The 17,036-nt window shown below is 40.3% G+C and overlaps 1 protein-coding gene across 3 annotated transcripts in view; it reads right to left on the bottom strand.

The window, feature by feature from the left end:
- The window catches only part of DPP6 (dipeptidyl peptidase like 6), a 571,062-nt gene that overhangs the window by 83,729 nt on the left and 470,297 nt on the right, over nt 1–17,036 (bottom strand). For all 3 annotated transcript variants that reach the window (XM_070728861.1, XM_070728858.1, XM_070728859.1), the window contains exon 7: nt 7,145–7,226. In XM_070728861.1, the coding sequence (XP_070584962.1) occupies nt 7,145–7,226 (82 nt within the window). The remainder of the gene's footprint in view (nt 1–7,144; nt 7,227–17,036) is intronic.

The following is a 17,036-nucleotide window of genomic DNA, read 5'->3' as shown; positions in this document are numbered from 1 at the left end:
TGTGCCTAGAACCGTGATGGCGAACCTATGGCACGCATGCCGGAAATGGCACACAGAGCCAACACTCCCGACACGTGGAGCCGTTGCCCGTCATTCTTCTGAGTTCTGACACTTCGAGCTTGGCACACAGCTATGTATGTATGTATGTATGTATGCATCCATCGATCCATTCAGTCAGTACGCACACACTGGGAATGCGTGGAGATGCGTGCACATCTCCATTTTTCCAACTGGGACTGTGCACCAGACCGTCCATATAGCAGCCTACTACATGGGTCGTGGTTGTCTCAAAGATGCTTTTTCAAGGGGCAATTGGAACTTTCTGGCTTTTCTCTGAAAATGTTTCACTTCTCCTCCAAAAAGCTTCTTCAACTCTGACTGAATGGTGGGGAATGAAAAGATTTATATTCCTGGTAGCTGGTCTTTTGCATTAGAGCAGAGGTCTCCAACCTTGGGGAGTTGAAGTCCACGCCTCACAAAGTTGCCAAGGTTGGAGACCTCTGCATTAGAGAATTGTTGAGGCCACTTTTGGAGGTTTATTTGTGTCATCAAGGTCACCTGAGTGGCGCAAATGGGTGCGGAACCTTCTTGGAACTGTTCCTCACCATCCAGTCAGAACTGAAGAAGGCTCTAGGGTGAGAAGTGTCCTGAAAAAGCACCTTCGGTACTTTGACTTACGCCCGCAATGACTGGATGACCAAAATTCTTACAGGCAGTCCTTGACTTATAACCACAATATTTATTTATTTATTTTATTTTATTGGATTTGTATGGCGCCCCTCTCCGAGGACTCGGAGTTAAATAAAGTTTGGAATTTTGATCTTAAGTTGAAGATTACATGTATTGCTAAGGTTTGCATATAAATCAAATGTTTCCTTCAGTGAGCCCTTATGCAGACGGGAAAATTGTGAAGTACACAAATGACCTAGATAATATAATACACCACGTGCAAGCTGCACTTAAAATAAGGTTATGACTGAGTAACAGACAAGCCCAATTTTCTTAATAATAGTGCCCATATGTTATTTCAAAAGGCTATTTTTCATGTCTGGCTCTCCATCTGGAAATGCAAAACTCAATTTAGTGCCATCGTAGTTATTTTAAGATGAGCTCTTTGCAAATGTGTGTTACATCTGTAGCAGGGATTTTTTTTTAAAAAAAAGAATAATTGTGAAATGCTTAACAACCTATTAGGGAAATGGATGCCATTTCGGCTTCTTTGTAAATTAGCTTTAGACAGTGTTCTCTTCCTGGCACAGTCTGTTTGAAAGGATGTATGAAAAACACTAATATAGTGACAAGCAGTAAAGTCTCCAATGGCCACTACTTCCCTGGTGGGGAAACACCATGTCAGAAGTCTATCTTTCATCAGAGAAGCATTCAATATTGATGGACATAATAATAAGAAAGAAAGCTAGACTAGAAACCACCACATACATCTAAGCCCTCAATTTGCAACAGTTCATTTACTGCCCAGTGTTCCCTCTCATTTTTTTTCGGTGTGGGCGAAAAAGTATAGTGTCTGAGCAGCAGTCCCTTCGGGACTGGGCGGCAGAAAACTATAAATAAAAAAATAATAATAATTAAAAAAATTATAATAAAAAATAAATAATAAATAAATAAATAAATAAATAAATAAGGAAAGAAAGAAAGAAAGAAAGAAAGAAAGAAAGAAAGAGTGGGCACGCGCTATCACGCATGCGTGAGTTCTGACATCCATAATTTACTCCCCCTCCTTCCTCTCTCTTTCTCTCTCCTCCTTCCTCTCACCTCTCTTTCCTTTCTCTCCCTCCCTTTCTCTCTTTCCTTTCTCTCCCTCCCTCTTTCTCTCTATCCTTTCTATCTCACTCTTTCTTTCTCTTCCTCTTCCTCCTTTCCTCTCTTTCCTTTCTCCCCCTCCCTCTATTACTGAAGCAGTAAAGAACTTTCTGAAGTAACTCCTGCTGTAGTGTCTTTATTAAGAAACCTTTCTAGCAGCTGGCATCCTCCATGTTTCCAATGCAAATTCAAAATGATTCCGACAAAGGGCTACATTAGCAGGTACTGAATGTAAAAAACATGCAGAATAATTGCTCTAATCTATGGGTGTCAAACTTGCAGCTTCATATTGCCGTCATGTGACTTTTGTTGCATTTTCCCCATTCGTGTAGCTGGGATGGGGGTGGTCTGCGTAACACCCCTGCTTTAACTGCTGTAACACCCCTGCTTTAACTGCTGATTTATGATGACTTAAGGTCTTAAGCATAAAACGTATCAGGAAAGACTTAATGAACTCAATCTGTATAGTCTGGAGGACAGAAGGAAAAGGGGGGCCATGATCGAAACATTTAAATATATTAAAGGGTTAAATAATGTCCAGGAGGGAAGTGTTTTTAATAGGAAAGTGAACACAAGAACAAGGGGACACAATCTGAAGTTAGTTGGGGGAAAGATCAAAAGCAACATGAGAAAATATTATTTTACTGAAAGAGTAGTAGATCCTTGGAACAAACTTCCAGCAGATGTGGTAGATAAATCCACAGTAACTGAATTTAAACATGCCTGGGATAAACATATATCCATCCTAAGATAAAATACAGAAAATAGTATAAGGGCAGACTAGATGGACCATGAGGTCTTTTTCTGCCGTCAGACTTCTATGTTTCTATGTTTCTATGACTTTGCATAAACTTTAAAACTGTTTGGGGTAGTCTATCTCTTTCTAATGCTGAATGAGCTCTAAAGCTTCTATTAAAACTAACACAGGTTTTATTTTAATTTTTGGAACAGCAGCTCATATTAATCTTAATATTAATCAAAAGGATTTTCTGCATATAGTATATTTAATACCCCGAAAGCTGACAATGTTTGGAGCAAAAATAATGTTGTGGAGTTGCCTGATCTGTAGCAAAAAAAATATTTCTTGGACTGAATGCTGAATTTAAAAAGTACCTCATTTGGAACCTTAAAAAGTATCATATTTAACAATTTAACAAAGTTGGAAGGGACCTTGCAAGTCATTTAGTCCTACAAGGTCTAGATAATAAGTTCTATATTGATCCTTCTCTGAGGATCCACTGATTTTTAGCCTTACAATCTCTCCTTTGCATATTTAAAAAAAAACTCTCTTAAAAAGTTTTTTTTAACTTTTTAACTCTTCCTCACACATATCTTTACCAGGACTCAGCAACAAATATTGCAATAATTTGTATTTTACACAAACTCTACTGCACCTTTTAGCTGCTTATAGAAGTAGAAAACACTTTTTAATGTTTTCAGATGTTTTATTCTGATTTAATATTTTTCAATGGCTGTTTAGGATATTGTTCCTAGGTTTCTAAACTAGTTTCTTCCTTTGTGAGTTTTAACTTTGTATGTCTATGTTACATTTGTAATACTTGTACATATATGTAAATAAAATTTAATGAAAAAAAATAAACTAGTTTCAACTTATGGCTGTAATTAGGGCTGTAATTTCCGTTGCTAAATGATGATGTCATTAAGTCACATGATCTGATTTTTACAATCACATTTATCATGGTCATTAAGCGAATCTGGCTTCTCTAATTCCAACATTGTTTGTTGGAAACCATTTGGGAAACTCAAAAGTTGCAATGACACGACTGCAGGTTTTTGCAACCAGTTGTATATGTGGCTGGTTGCCAAGCACGTGATTTATTTTATTTATTTACAGTATTAATTTATTTATTCGACTTCTATGCCGCCCAATCCCAAGGTATTCAGGGTGGCTTACAAATGATTGTGATCAACTGGGATGGTATAATGGTCATAACTTCAAGGATAGATTGCAAATCAACTTTTTCCTTTGCCTTTATAACACCATCATTACCTGGGTTGTAAGTTGAGGACTATCTGTTATTTTTGCATGGTAATTAATTTGATTAATTTATTAATCAAAGTGGCCTGTATGCAAGATGGATTCTCTTGTATTCGGTAACCTAATATCGCTGATGTTTCTGTAGGGAATCACTGTAAATGAAATTTTCTTCTTGTGAAACGATACACCCTGGTCCATTGATTATACTTTATTGCATTACAGGTATGTGGCTGACACAAATGATTAAGAGCTAGGATTTTGGCAGGGTGGTTAGACAAGGTCAAAGCAAGGTTTCTTTGAAGTGGATGCAGCATGTTAGTGATAAATTCATTCACAAGAAGAAGAAAATTAAAATGTGGGGAATCCCTGGCTCCTCGTGGTTGAGAAAACCCAGCAGGAAATATTTCTTGGTTAGGATCTCCTCCGAGTCAGTGGTTGAATGACCTGAACTGACTAGTTCAGATCTCTGCTTCGTGAAGTGCCTCAAGGCCATCTTCTCTCTTCACTTCTTTTTAACATCTACATTAAACTGCTGGGAGAGGCATATGTTGATATGAGGACCTATATTTTCAATGTGCTGATGATGATACTCAACTATTTCTCCAGAAGCAGATTTTACTGCGGGCGCACGCAGCAAAGAAGGGATTAGAAGCACCCATCAATTATAGCCTAGCCCTTGTGATGGTGAACCTTGTTACCTCCGGGACCGTCTTCTGTTGCACGAATCCCAGTGGCTGATTAGGTCCCACAGAGTGGGCCTTCTCCAGGTCCCGACAACTAAGCAACGTTGTCTGGCGGGGCCCAAGGGAAGAGCCTTCTCTGTGGTGGCCCCGACCCTCTGGAACCAACTCCCCCTGGAGATCAGAACTGCCCCCACCCTCCTTGCCTTCCGTAAGTTGTTGAAAACTCACCTTTGCCGCCAGGCATGGGGAAATTGACACTTCCCCTAACAACTTGGTTTATGTATGGTTTGATTGGGTTGTGTGATTATTTTACTAATAAGGGTTTTTAAATGTTATTTTTAAATATTGGATTTGTACATTGTTGTGAGCTGCCCCGAGTTCTCAGAGAGGGGTGACATACAAATCTAATTAATAATAATAATAATAATAATAATAATAACAACAACAACAACAACAACAACAATAATGCTTATAGCAATAATAACAACAAACAACAAAACAACAACAACAATAAAATAATAGTAATAATAATAATAATAACAATAACAACAATATAATAATAACAATATAATAATAATAATAATAATAAATATGCCGCCCCGAGTTTTCGGAGAGGGGCGGCATATAAATCCAATAAATTGAATTGAATTGAATTGAACAACAACTATTATTATTATTATTATTATTATTATTATTATTATTATTATTATTCGGTTCACGTGCCAAAAGGACGTGCATGGCTGTGCTAGCATGCATGCATTTGCCCACACTCCTTCACTTCGCACTGCCCCTGCGCATGAGCGCAATCCACTCATCCCCATGCATGCACACAGGCCTCACTGAAGTGTGGGACGGTGAAAAAACGGGCAAACTAGAAGGTTGGGAAAATGGACTTCCGGTTTGCCTGTTGTGCTGTTGTTTTTGCACTCCGGGGCCTTCCCCAAAGCTGAAAATTAGCTGGTCAGCCCATGCATATGCGTAGGAGCTGACATAGGCCAACGTCTTGTGTGCCCTCCGATATGACTCTGTGTGCCACCTGTGTCATGCACGCCATAGTTTCGCCATCATGGGCCTCACCTCTTCTGCTCTTTTGGCTTTCAGTGTACGAATTCTTTGGATCACCGAGAAGCAAATTGGTCTTGCTATTAGACAAGTGCTATAATGTATTTTAAAATTTCTAACAACAACCCTTCCTCCTATGTATAGATTAAGATCCGATATGAATAGTGGTTTTCCTTTTCTTTTTCCTTTCCGCTCTTCTTTTTTAAAAAATTATTATTATTATTATTATTATTATTATTATTATTATTATTATTATTATTATTATTATTATTATTTAGATTTGTATCCCGCCCCTATCCGGGGAGTTATTCTTTTTAAATTTTTTTTCTTTCCTTCCTGGGCTTTTAAAGAGACGTAAATTTGGATATTACAATAAAATGAGGGGTTTTTGGGCAGTTACGATAAAATGAGGGGTTTTCTTAAGTGAAAGTAGGAATGTGTTTTTTAAAAACGCTAGAAAGGAACTGAAGCACAATGGCATAGTTAGGAAAAACAGCAAATAGCCAAGATAAATTAAGATAGCTACAGCACTTTAAATATAAAGGAAAGTGAAGAACGTTATCTAAAATCCGGATGATAGCACCTGGAAAGGAGGTAGCACAGGATGAATGATATATACCAGAAATAATTGGATAAATAATTAGAAAAATTTGATTAATTTGACTAAGAATTTGGCATTTGATATTGTATTGTATTTTAATTTGAGGTATGTAAATTGGAATCTCTGTAAAGTGTGAAAAACAATAAAAAAAATTATACCAACTGTTCTGCCGGCGTGTTTCAACCGTCCATAATTACAGGGTAATTAGTCCAGGAAGACACACCCACACAATAAAAATAAAACCCAAACCCAGAAAAACAGAAACAGCTCCCTTTTTAAATGTCAAAGGGATTTTCTGGTACACACAAGGCACAAGTTAAATGCAATCCAATTGCTCACCCAATAACTGGGTAATTGAGTCCAATTCTAAAGTCCAGAGAGTCCCAACACAATCTTGAACAGCACAAAAACCACGATCTTGATGAAACAATGAATGCCATGAGGCTAAAACACCAAGCTGCACTTTTATCTGTAGCACTAATTATAGCAGCCCCACCCAACCACAGGTGGCCTCATTTTCTCTTGTAATAATCCTTCAGTTGTTGTCTCCTATGCATCACTCTATGCACGTGTGGATGTGTCATTAATTCTTGTTCAGAATCCAGGGATGATACAGATGATTAATCTCCTCCTGGGCTGTCTGCCAAACTCCCCTCTTCCCTGTCACTCACGCTTCCTTGGTCAGAGGAGGCTTCGTCGGCAGATTCCATCGGGAGCAAAACAGGCCTGCAGCATGTGGATGTTTTCCCCACATCCGCCTGCACATTCCTTGGGGCAGGAGCTGGGCCAGAGCTAACCACAACACCCACCAAAAAAAAAAAAAGACAAGTGCTATCAGTGCTGAATTAAGTCCTGACCTATCAGCTATGGGGCTGCATGGTTAAACCAGCCAAATGAGCCCTATGGGATCCCTTTCATCCATGTTTGTGACCTCCTTTTGCAGCAAAGGGAGACAAAAAATGATAGCGAAGAGTTTCTTACCAGCTGCTGGCCTTTGGGTCCCCATCCCGCATATTGGAGCTTTGCATTGCTAACCTCGGGAGGGTAGAGATTTTGAGGCTCCCTGTAAATGAACAAAACATTGGGAGATTTTAATAAGATCCTACACCTCCGGTGTCCCTAATGGGATCTCTTGTGACAAGTTCCAAGTTCACCACTATGTTCATTGCTCTTTATAAAATTGGAGGATACAGAGACGTACTATTCTTCTATCCAGTGCGTGCAAAACACTTCAGCCATTCCCACATGACAAACCTTCATAGAAGTTCAGATAAAGTGCAGGTAGTCCTCAACTAACGCCCAGACTTAGCGATCAGTTGAAGTTACATTGGGAACCCCACCCACCCCAAAAGAACTTACAACTCAGTTCCGAAATTACAATGACAAAAGTCTCTCAGTGGTCACATGCAGTATAGTGTTGCTTCCCAGTACGCACCACATTCCGCACCAGTAGTGAAAATGGAGCTGCTAAGTGTGTGAGAGATTTCAACACCTTTTTGCTTCTGCGCATGTGTGGAAGCAAAAAAAATCCTGCCAGCTTAACATTATCTGCAAATCTGATGAGTTCCCATCTTATTCCCTTGTCTAGATCATTTATGAAGATATTGAAGAGTACTGGGCCTAAGACATAACCTTGGAGTACCCCACTGCTTATTTCTCTCCATACAGATGTAGCTCTGTCAACGACTACGTGTTGAGTATGATATGTCAGTTACAAATCAATCTGGTGGTCCTGCTATCTATCCCACATTTTTTCTAGCTTGCCAAGAAGTAGGTTTGTGATCTACTTTATCAAATGCTTTACTAAAAAATAAGTAGACTGTTCTACAGCATTTCATGATCCAGTAATTCAGTCATTTTGTCAAAGAATGAAAGGAGATTTGCTTGGCATGGTTTGCTTTTGAAGAGGACTGCAAGGAGATCAAATCAGTCCATCCTAAAGGAATCTTGACTGTTCTTTGAAAGGACAGATCCTGAAGCTGAAGTTCAACTACTTTGGCCCCCAAATCGGAAGAGACAATTCACTGGAAAAGACCCTGATTTGGGGAAAAAGTGAAGGCAAAGGGAGAAGATGGACGAGGATCAGATAGCATTAGATGCAATGAACATGAATTTGAGCAAGCATAACAGGGGAGGACAGAAGGTTCTAGCATGATATTTCCATGTGGTTGTGAACAGTCAGACACCACTTAGTGGCTGAACAACAACATACAATCTTTCCTGCCTATTTCTTGTTGATCTTTGCTATGTCCTTTTGGTTTTTCCATCTTTAGTAATGAAACCAATTTATTTATTTATTTATTTATTTATTTATTTATTTATTTATTATTTGGATTTGTATGCCGCCCCCTCTCCGAAAACTCGGGGCGGCATCAAAGAGTCTATTTTCTTTGACTCTTTGATCATTTCTTGATGATAAAATTTGCAGAATCTTGACCTATGAACAAAAAGATGTGGTGTATATTTGTCACTATAACATTAAATACATGGACGTCAGTTTGATTCCTCTCAAGTTCAAAGTAATTTGAACTTATTGGTATATTTAACTATTTAGCATTAATGACATTAATTACTTTGTCATATACAGTGTTCCCTCGATTTTCGCGTGTTCGAACTTCGCGAAAAGTCTATACCACGGTTTTTCAAAAATATTAATTAAAAAATACTTTATGGTTTTTTTTCCTATACCACGTTTTTCCCCGCCCGATGATGTCATATGTCATCGCCAAACTTTAATCCGCCTTTAATAAATATTTTTTTAAATAAACTTTAATAAATAAACATGGTGAGTAATAATCTAAATGGTTGCTAAGGGAATGGGAAATTGTAATTTAGGGGTTTAAAGTGATAAGGGAAGGCTTGAGATACTGTTCATAGCCAAAAATAGTGTATTTACTTCCACATTTCTACTTCGCGGAAATTCGACTTTCGCGGGAGGTCTCGGAACGCATCCCCCGTGAAAGTCGAGGGGACACTGTACTTAATTTCTCCTAGGATATTTATTGAGTTGGAATGCATGTAGTACCCAGTTCTCAAAAATTGTGTGTTTGTGTATGAGAGAGAGGGGGGGGAGAGGGAGGGAGAGATATTACATCACATAATTTAGCCATGGTGCAAAAGATAGGAGTTTTAGCATTCTAGTAGAGGTAGTCCTTGACCTACAACTACAATTGAGCCCAAAATTTCTGTTACTAAGTGAGACAAAAGTATGTTTTGCCCCATTTTACAATCTTTCTTGCCACAGTTATTAAGTGTTAAAATAGTTAACATGATTTTTAAGTGTGTTCCCCATTGACTTTGAGGTTGCTAAAGTTGATCACATGACCTTGGGATGCTGCAACCAAGCACCTTGAATTTTGATCACATGACCATGGAGATGCTATATTGGTCATAAGTGTGAAAAACGGTCATAAGTTACGAATGGAGGCAAATATACATGTCCCAGGATAATGTTGCAGGCAGCAAAGGACTTGCGTCTTCAGTGCTACCAGTGTTCCCAGTGCACATGCACTTCTGTCAGTGCAAGATTTGGTGTCTGCACATGTGCAGCAAGCGAAATCTTGCATGAGGACATGCACACGAGTGAGATTTTGGCAATTTTTGCCGATATTTTTGCTTCTGCACATGTACAGAAGCATAAATTCAGCAAAAATCGCCAAAATCCCACTCGCATGAGTGTCTTCACATGGCCCACTTTTAATGTGCAGCAAATATCTCCCGGGGGCAGGGAGCTGCTATTTGTCTTTAAAACCATGTTTCTCCTTTTCTCATCCGGGGAAAAACAAAAGTCTGCCTTTTTAATATTTCCTAGAATATCTCATTTTCCTAGGGCAGTGGTGGCAAACCTATGGCATGGGTGCCACAGGTGGCCCATGGAATCACATCTGCTGGCACACGAGCCGTTGCCCTAGCTCAGCTCCAATGTGCATGTGTGTGCCAGCCAGCTAATTTTTGGCTTGCACAGAGGCTCTGGGAGGGCATTTTTGGCTTCCAGAGAGACTCCAGGGGGATGGGGGAGCCGTTTTTACCCTGCCCCTGCTCCAGGGAAGTCTTTGGAGCCTGGGGAGGGCAAAATATGAACCTACTGGGCCCACCAGAAATTGGGAAACAGATAATTTCTGGCCTCCAGAGAGCCTCCAGGGGCTGTTTTTGCCCTTGCCAAGCATTGAATGATGGGTATGGGCACTCACACATGTGCAATAGTGCACACCCACACTCTTTCGGCACCCGGGGGAAAAAATGGTTCGCCATTGCTGTCCTAGGGTGCTAACTTTCTAAAAAACTAAATAAATGGCTGTAAGACAAGGATTGTTATTATTATTATTATTATTATTATTATTATTATTATTATTATTATTTATTAGATTTGCATGCCGCCCCTCTCCGAAGACTTGGCGCGGCTCACAACACAGCAAGAATACATTACAAGTCTAATAAAAATTTAAAAGGTCAATTAAAAAAACATTAATATAGCATAAACAGTGTCATAAAATCACCAACTACACAATCGTACACATTCAACCCAGTTAATCAGAGGTCAGAAGACACAATGAAAGGGGAGGTAATCATCCCCATGCCTGGCGACAGAGGTGAGTCTTAAGCAATTTACAGAAGGTGAGGAGGGTGGGGGCTGTTCGAAGGGAGGGAATTGATTTCAGAGGGCTGGGGCCGCCACAGAGAAGGCTCTTCCCCTGGGCCCTGCCAACCGACATTGTTTAGTCGACGGGACCCGGAGAAGGCCAACGAGAAGGATCTCGTGTACTTGTCATTTGTGGCTCGAGTCCTCTCAATTTTGTCGTACTGGGTTCATATCTGGTCAGTGACCATATCAAGGCGATCGATTCTAAGTTCACTTTCAAGTGCAAAAAAGGAATGCCGCCCAGCTTTAAATCCTGGAGGGCGGTTTCACTCATTCCCCTTTTGCAATTACGGCTGGGAAATTCTGGGAATCTCGCCAGCTTAAAGGTTAAGAAGCACTGCTCCAAACAGCAACATTTTTACTATCCAGAAAGAAAACAAGGAATAAAGAGTGCAAAGGTGGGGGAAAGAAAAAGGGAGGAATTTCTGGGTTACATTGTGAAGTGACATTTGGATGGGCTATTTCATAATTGTATGCAGCAATTGGATGACTAATTTGGCATCATGTGCTGTGATCTATTTCGGTGGTCTGTTTCTATTTCTTTCCTGGGCAGAGCATCACAGCTCATTAAGGAAATCAGGCGTCTAAATAATGACCTGGAATGGCTTTTTCTCACTATTCATCTCTCATTAATACTGCTTTAAAAAAAAAAAAAAAAAATTGTCAGGTTCGAGGCCCATAGAAAACTGCTTGAATAGACTTATCTTGAACCAGCTGTTTTTTTAAATAGCAGTTTTGTTTTAATATCCTGACCCAAGCAAATTCAGTCACGATTTTAGCTTGGAAAATGTTGATTAAGCCAAATCCAAACAAACAAACAAACAAAAATACTAAGGAATTAGTTGCTATAGAGATATGACTCCCCTACTTCCCTTTGAAAACCCAGACTAGACTTGTACTAAAGCATTCAAAACCTCACACCCAATGGGAATGTATATACATCTGGCAGGGCCTAGGGGAAGAGCCTTCTCTGTGGCGGCCCCGGCCCTCTGGAATGAACTCCCTCTGGAGATGTATACCACTCCGTCCCTCCTGGTCTTTCCTAAAGCTTGACCTTCCTCTGCTGGTGGGCATGGAGACCGTGAGTGACGGGATTGTCCCTGGACAATGTAAATGATTGAACTGGATGAACGTGGATGACTGTATAAGGATTTTAAAAGATTTTTATTAATTTTGTATATGTGTTTTTAAAAATAATTAGATTTCTCACATATATTGTCTGCACTTGCAATGTTGTACACCGCACTGAGTTGCTTTGAGAAGGGCGGCATAGAAGTCAAACAAACAAACAAACAAACAAACAAATACATACTGTCACATACAGTATTTTTAAAATAATTTATTTTATTTATTATTGACCACTAGGGGGCACTGTATAGCCAGTTTTATCCTGTACTGGGACTCATCACTAGCCTCCATTTTGGATTAGTTTCCTTTTCCTAAATCAGAACTCCTTACCAAGAATCCAAATCTTTTGTTTACGGATTCAACACCTAGTAAGCAGTGATAGTGACAGACAGACAGTCAGACTCCTTTCTCACGTCTATGTATTGTGCTCAGTCTTGGGTTCTCTACCAGAGGCCTGGGAGTTTGATGGTTCTGCGCATGATTTCAGCTGTTGTTACCATTGTATTGTCTGGAAAGAGAGCTCTGATGTTCCTCAGATCCGTTGGAGCCCCTCTTCAAGCTTGGGAGTCACAGCCATGAGTGCTCGTACCATGATTGGAACCACTTAAGTCTTTCCGCACAACGTCCAGTTCCTCATTCAAGTCCTGCTGTCTTGAATGTTGCTGTCACTTGGCACCACTACATCTATCCCCACCATAGTTTTCTGGTCTTTGTCTGGTTTACTACAATGTCTGGTTTACTACAATGGTTTACTACTACTACTACTACAATGTCTGGTTTACTACAATGGTTTACTACAATGTCTGGTTTAACGGCCAGGATCTTAGTCCTCTTAGAGGCTCTTCTGATAGTCACTCACACCCTTATCACCTCACAGCTGGACTACTGCAATGCGCTCTACATGGGGCTACCCTTGAAGAGTGTTCGGAGACTGCAGTTGGTCAAGAATGCAGCTGTGCGAACTGTGATGGGTGAGCCCAGATATACCCACACTACACCAATTTTTCGCAAGCTGCACTGGGCTTTGTATCGGTCTCCAGTCACAATTCAAGGTATCTTCGAGACTGCCTTCTACTATAGCGACCTTTCACAGCTTCATGTGCATGCAACAAAAGCAAAAACATGCTTGGATATGCACACATGCACGTACATGCAAGAGAACCGAAGCTGCACACACAGTGCACTGATAGCAGCGGTAATGGCAATCCACCCCTGTACATAACCATAGGAGGAAGCAGCCCTTGGAATTTTGAAACTGGTTCTTAACTCTCTTTTATTTATTTTATTTTATTTTATTTTATTTTATTTTATTTTATTTTATTTTATTTATTTTATTTATTTTATTTATTTTATTTATTTTATTTATTTTATTTATTTTATTTATTTTATTTATTTTATTTATTTTATTTATTTTATTTATTTTATTTATTTTATTTATTTTATTTATTTTCTTTTATTGATTGATTGATTGATTGATTGTTAGAGTTGAAAGGGACCATGAAGGCCATCGAGTTCAACCCCCTGCCCAAGCAGGAACCCTATAGTACACCAGTCAAGTGGCAGTTCAATCTTCTCTTAAAAATGTCCAGAGTGTTGGAGTTCACAACGTCCGCTGGTAGGTTGTTCCATTGGTTGATCGCTCTGACCGTCAGGAAGTTCCTCCTTATCTCCATGTTGAATCTCTCCTTGCTCAGCTTCCAGCCGTTGTTCCTCGTCCGGCCCCCTTTTGCAGGCAGGTCGTAACTTTGAATAGTTGCTAATAAATTGAGGATTGCGTGTAAGTGTAAATAAACACAGATTCCCTTGATGTCCTTCCAAAGGAAAGTGAGCAAGCTTAGAAGATGTTCCTTGGGAACTCCTTGCCCCTTGAACATCTACAGCCTCAAATGCAGATAAACTTTGCTGACAGATCAATTTATTCTCTTCTTGCCACACTGGAGATAGGTCATCTTGCTTCAGTTTTTTGGAAAACATCCCCTAATGTCATTTGTTAGGATTTAACATACAAGTCCAGTGACAAGATAACTTGCCTTGAAATGACAGTCTTGGAAAAACTATTCAGATGAGGGGGTTTTGTTTTTGTTTTTTGCAGAAATATTGAAAATCCTTTTGGGTTTGTTTTGTTTTTTTCCAGAATTTAATAGCTAATTATCCAGCCTTGGTTGTACTATCTCTTTTAAGCTGTTTTAGTGCATTAGTGCCGTGCCAGTTTATACCAGAATTACTTAATGGCAGCTTATTCCTGCATGGGTAATTAGATTTACTTTGTTTATCATTTGGGGATTATAAATAAAGGTGGGATATCAATAGCTCATTAACAAATGTATCAATTTTGTTTACGAGGCACGGTTCTACATGCAGCAATACCAGGAAGCAAATCTTGTCCACAGGTCTGCTTAAATATAATTATGGATCCATCGAAGAACTGAAGCAAATTAAGTTTCACAGGCCAGAAGTCAAAACCACAGAGTGGAAGGGTTGAAAGGGAGTTTAAAGGCCATCTATTCCAGCCCTATGACTCTCCTACTATGGAACCCAAAACATGGCAACCTAACTTCTGTTTAATTGCATCCAGTGATATCTGTCGAAAAAATTACTTTGGCTGCCGATCAGTTTCCGGTCACAATTCAAAGTGTTGGTTATGACCTATAAAGCCCTTCATGGCATTGGACCAGAATATCTCCGAGACCGCCTCCTGCCGCACGAATCCCAGCGACCGATTAGGTCCCACAGAGTGGGCCTTCTCCGGGTCCCGTCAACTAAACAATGTCGGTTGGCGGGCCCCAGGGGAAGAGCCTTCTCTGTGGCGGCACCGGCCCTCTGGAACCAACTCCCCCCGGAGATTAGAACTGCCCCTACTCTTCCTGCCTTCCGTAAACTCCTTAAAACCCACCTTTGCCGTCAGGCATGGGGGAACTGAAACATCTTCCCCTGGGCATGTCTAATTTATGTATGGTATGCTTGTGTGTATGTCTGTTAGTATATGGGGTCTTTTAAAAATCTTTAATATTTTAAATTGTCAGATTATTTATGATTTGTTTCCACGTGTTGTGAGCCGCCCCGAGTCTTCGGAGAGGGACGGCATACAAATCTAAGTAATAAATAAATAAATAAATAAATAAAATAAATTGAATGTGACAGTATGTATGCGATTGTTCAATTTTAAGCATTCTACTTGCTTTCCCCACTGCCTGACCGCACTGTTCACCCATTTTGAGACTGTCAGAAATCACTACCCCTAAATCCTTCTCTTCTGAAAGAAAAAAAAATGCAAAATTATCCTGTTGCTGAAAACTAAAACAAATAAAATGAGATTATGTAAACAGGCATTACCAATACAAGGCAAGTAACTGAAGTAGTAATAGATTTTATCTTCCTAATGTTAAAAAATAATAATTCACACAGTTATAACCATGCTATAAAAGAGACATCTGCTAACGGGGACAAGTATGAACTATTTAGACAAAATATTTAAAACTCAGAGACTTTGTACTAGCAACACACATATTTCCAAGGTCATAGTTTTCACAGCGGTAGCATATGGATGTAAAAACTGGACTGCCTATAAGACTGAATTATAAATAGTTGTTTCCAGAGGTGGGATTGAAACTTTTTAGCAATTGGTTCTCTGCTTGCTTGCTGGGTGGACATAGCCATGAGGACGTGGCCTACTCTTCCTCCTGCACCATGGTGGGGGTGGGGGTTTTACCCTCCCCCGGCTCCAGAGGTTTTTGTTGAGCCTCCGAGAGGGCAAAAACAGCCTCCCTTGGGTTCTGGAGGCCAGAAACGGGCCCTTTTCCAGACTTCCGGTAGGCCCGTTTTTTGCCCTCTCAGAGCCTCCATGCGGAACCTGAACTTACCTCACATCCAAAATGGGTGGCACGGAGACTATTGGGAGGGGAAGGGTGGGCAGCGTCAGCCAGTCCTTGAAACTACCGGTTTGACGAACCAGTAAAATTAACATGTGGTTCACCTGAATTCCATCCCTGGTTGTTCCTGAATTGTGGCACTGGAGTCAACTAGAAGGGACGTTGGGCCTACTTGATACGCTCCTTCTCATAGGGCAGGTTGATTTCGTCCAATCAGATGAGAACTGAGTCTGGTTTTTTTTCCTGAGGGCCTCTCTTGCCTTGACCCTGAAATGGGACTAAAAGCACTAGTTTCCTCAGGCTGGCCTGGCATTCTAGGAACAGGAAGACCCTACCCGGGAATCAATGACTGCTTCTAGGTGGAGGATAGAGATGGAGGGGTCCAGCTGGCTTTTGGGTAAGTTAAATGGAAAAACTATAATGGACAAGGGTGGGAGTAGTGAGGTGGAGGTGCTCCAGGGCAAAGTGACGGGAAAAGGCTAGGACCAAGATATCCAAATAGCAATGGACCCCGATGGCCAGGGTCCTGAGGTGAGTCACCAGGGCTGCCAACACCTTCGTAAACACACAAGGAGTGGAGGACAGGCCAGATGGATAAAAAGTTATATAGCCACAGCTGAAAAGCTTCTACAGTGGTACCTCTACTTAAAAACTTAATTAATTCAGTGACCAGATTCTTAAGTAGAAAAGTTTGTAAGAGGAAGCAATTTTTCCCAGAGGAATCAATGTAAAAGCAAATAATGTGTGCGATTGGGGAAACCATAGGGAGGGTGAAGGCCCTGTTTCCTCCCAGGAGATTCCTAGAGAGGCCCCACAGAGGCTTCTCACTGCTTTATCCAGCTCTGTTTCCTCCCAGGAGATTCCTAGAGAGGCCCCACAGAGGCTTCTCCCTGCATTTTCCAGTTACAGTTTTGGAGGCTCAGGTTTGTAAGTGGGAAATGGTTCTTGAGAAGAGACAAAAAAATCTTGAACACACAGTTCTTATCTGGAAAAGTTTGTAAGTAGAGGCGTTCTTAGGTAGAGGGACAACTGTGCCTTGATACTTCAATAGCAACTCAGAAATCACAATTATTATGCACATGGTGGTATCTTGGTCCTTAGCCTCTTCCTTGATGAGGTACTAAAAATCTAGACCACACTGGAGCTTTGTTTGTCCTTCAGCAAAATAGTGCCTTCTTCCTAAGTCTGTTTCCACCTTATTGAGGACTGCTGTGATAAGCGCTGGCTAAATATATTC

Source organism: Erythrolamprus reginae, chromosome Z (assembly GCF_031021105.1).
Source record: "Erythrolamprus reginae isolate rEryReg1 chromosome Z, rEryReg1.hap1, whole genome shotgun sequence".
Classification (NCBI taxonomy): domain Eukaryota; kingdom Metazoa; phylum Chordata; class Lepidosauria; order Squamata; family Dipsadidae; genus Erythrolamprus; species Erythrolamprus reginae.
The sequence above is the reverse complement of the archived record's forward strand: the minus strand, read 5'-3'. Positions and strand labels throughout refer to the sequence as shown.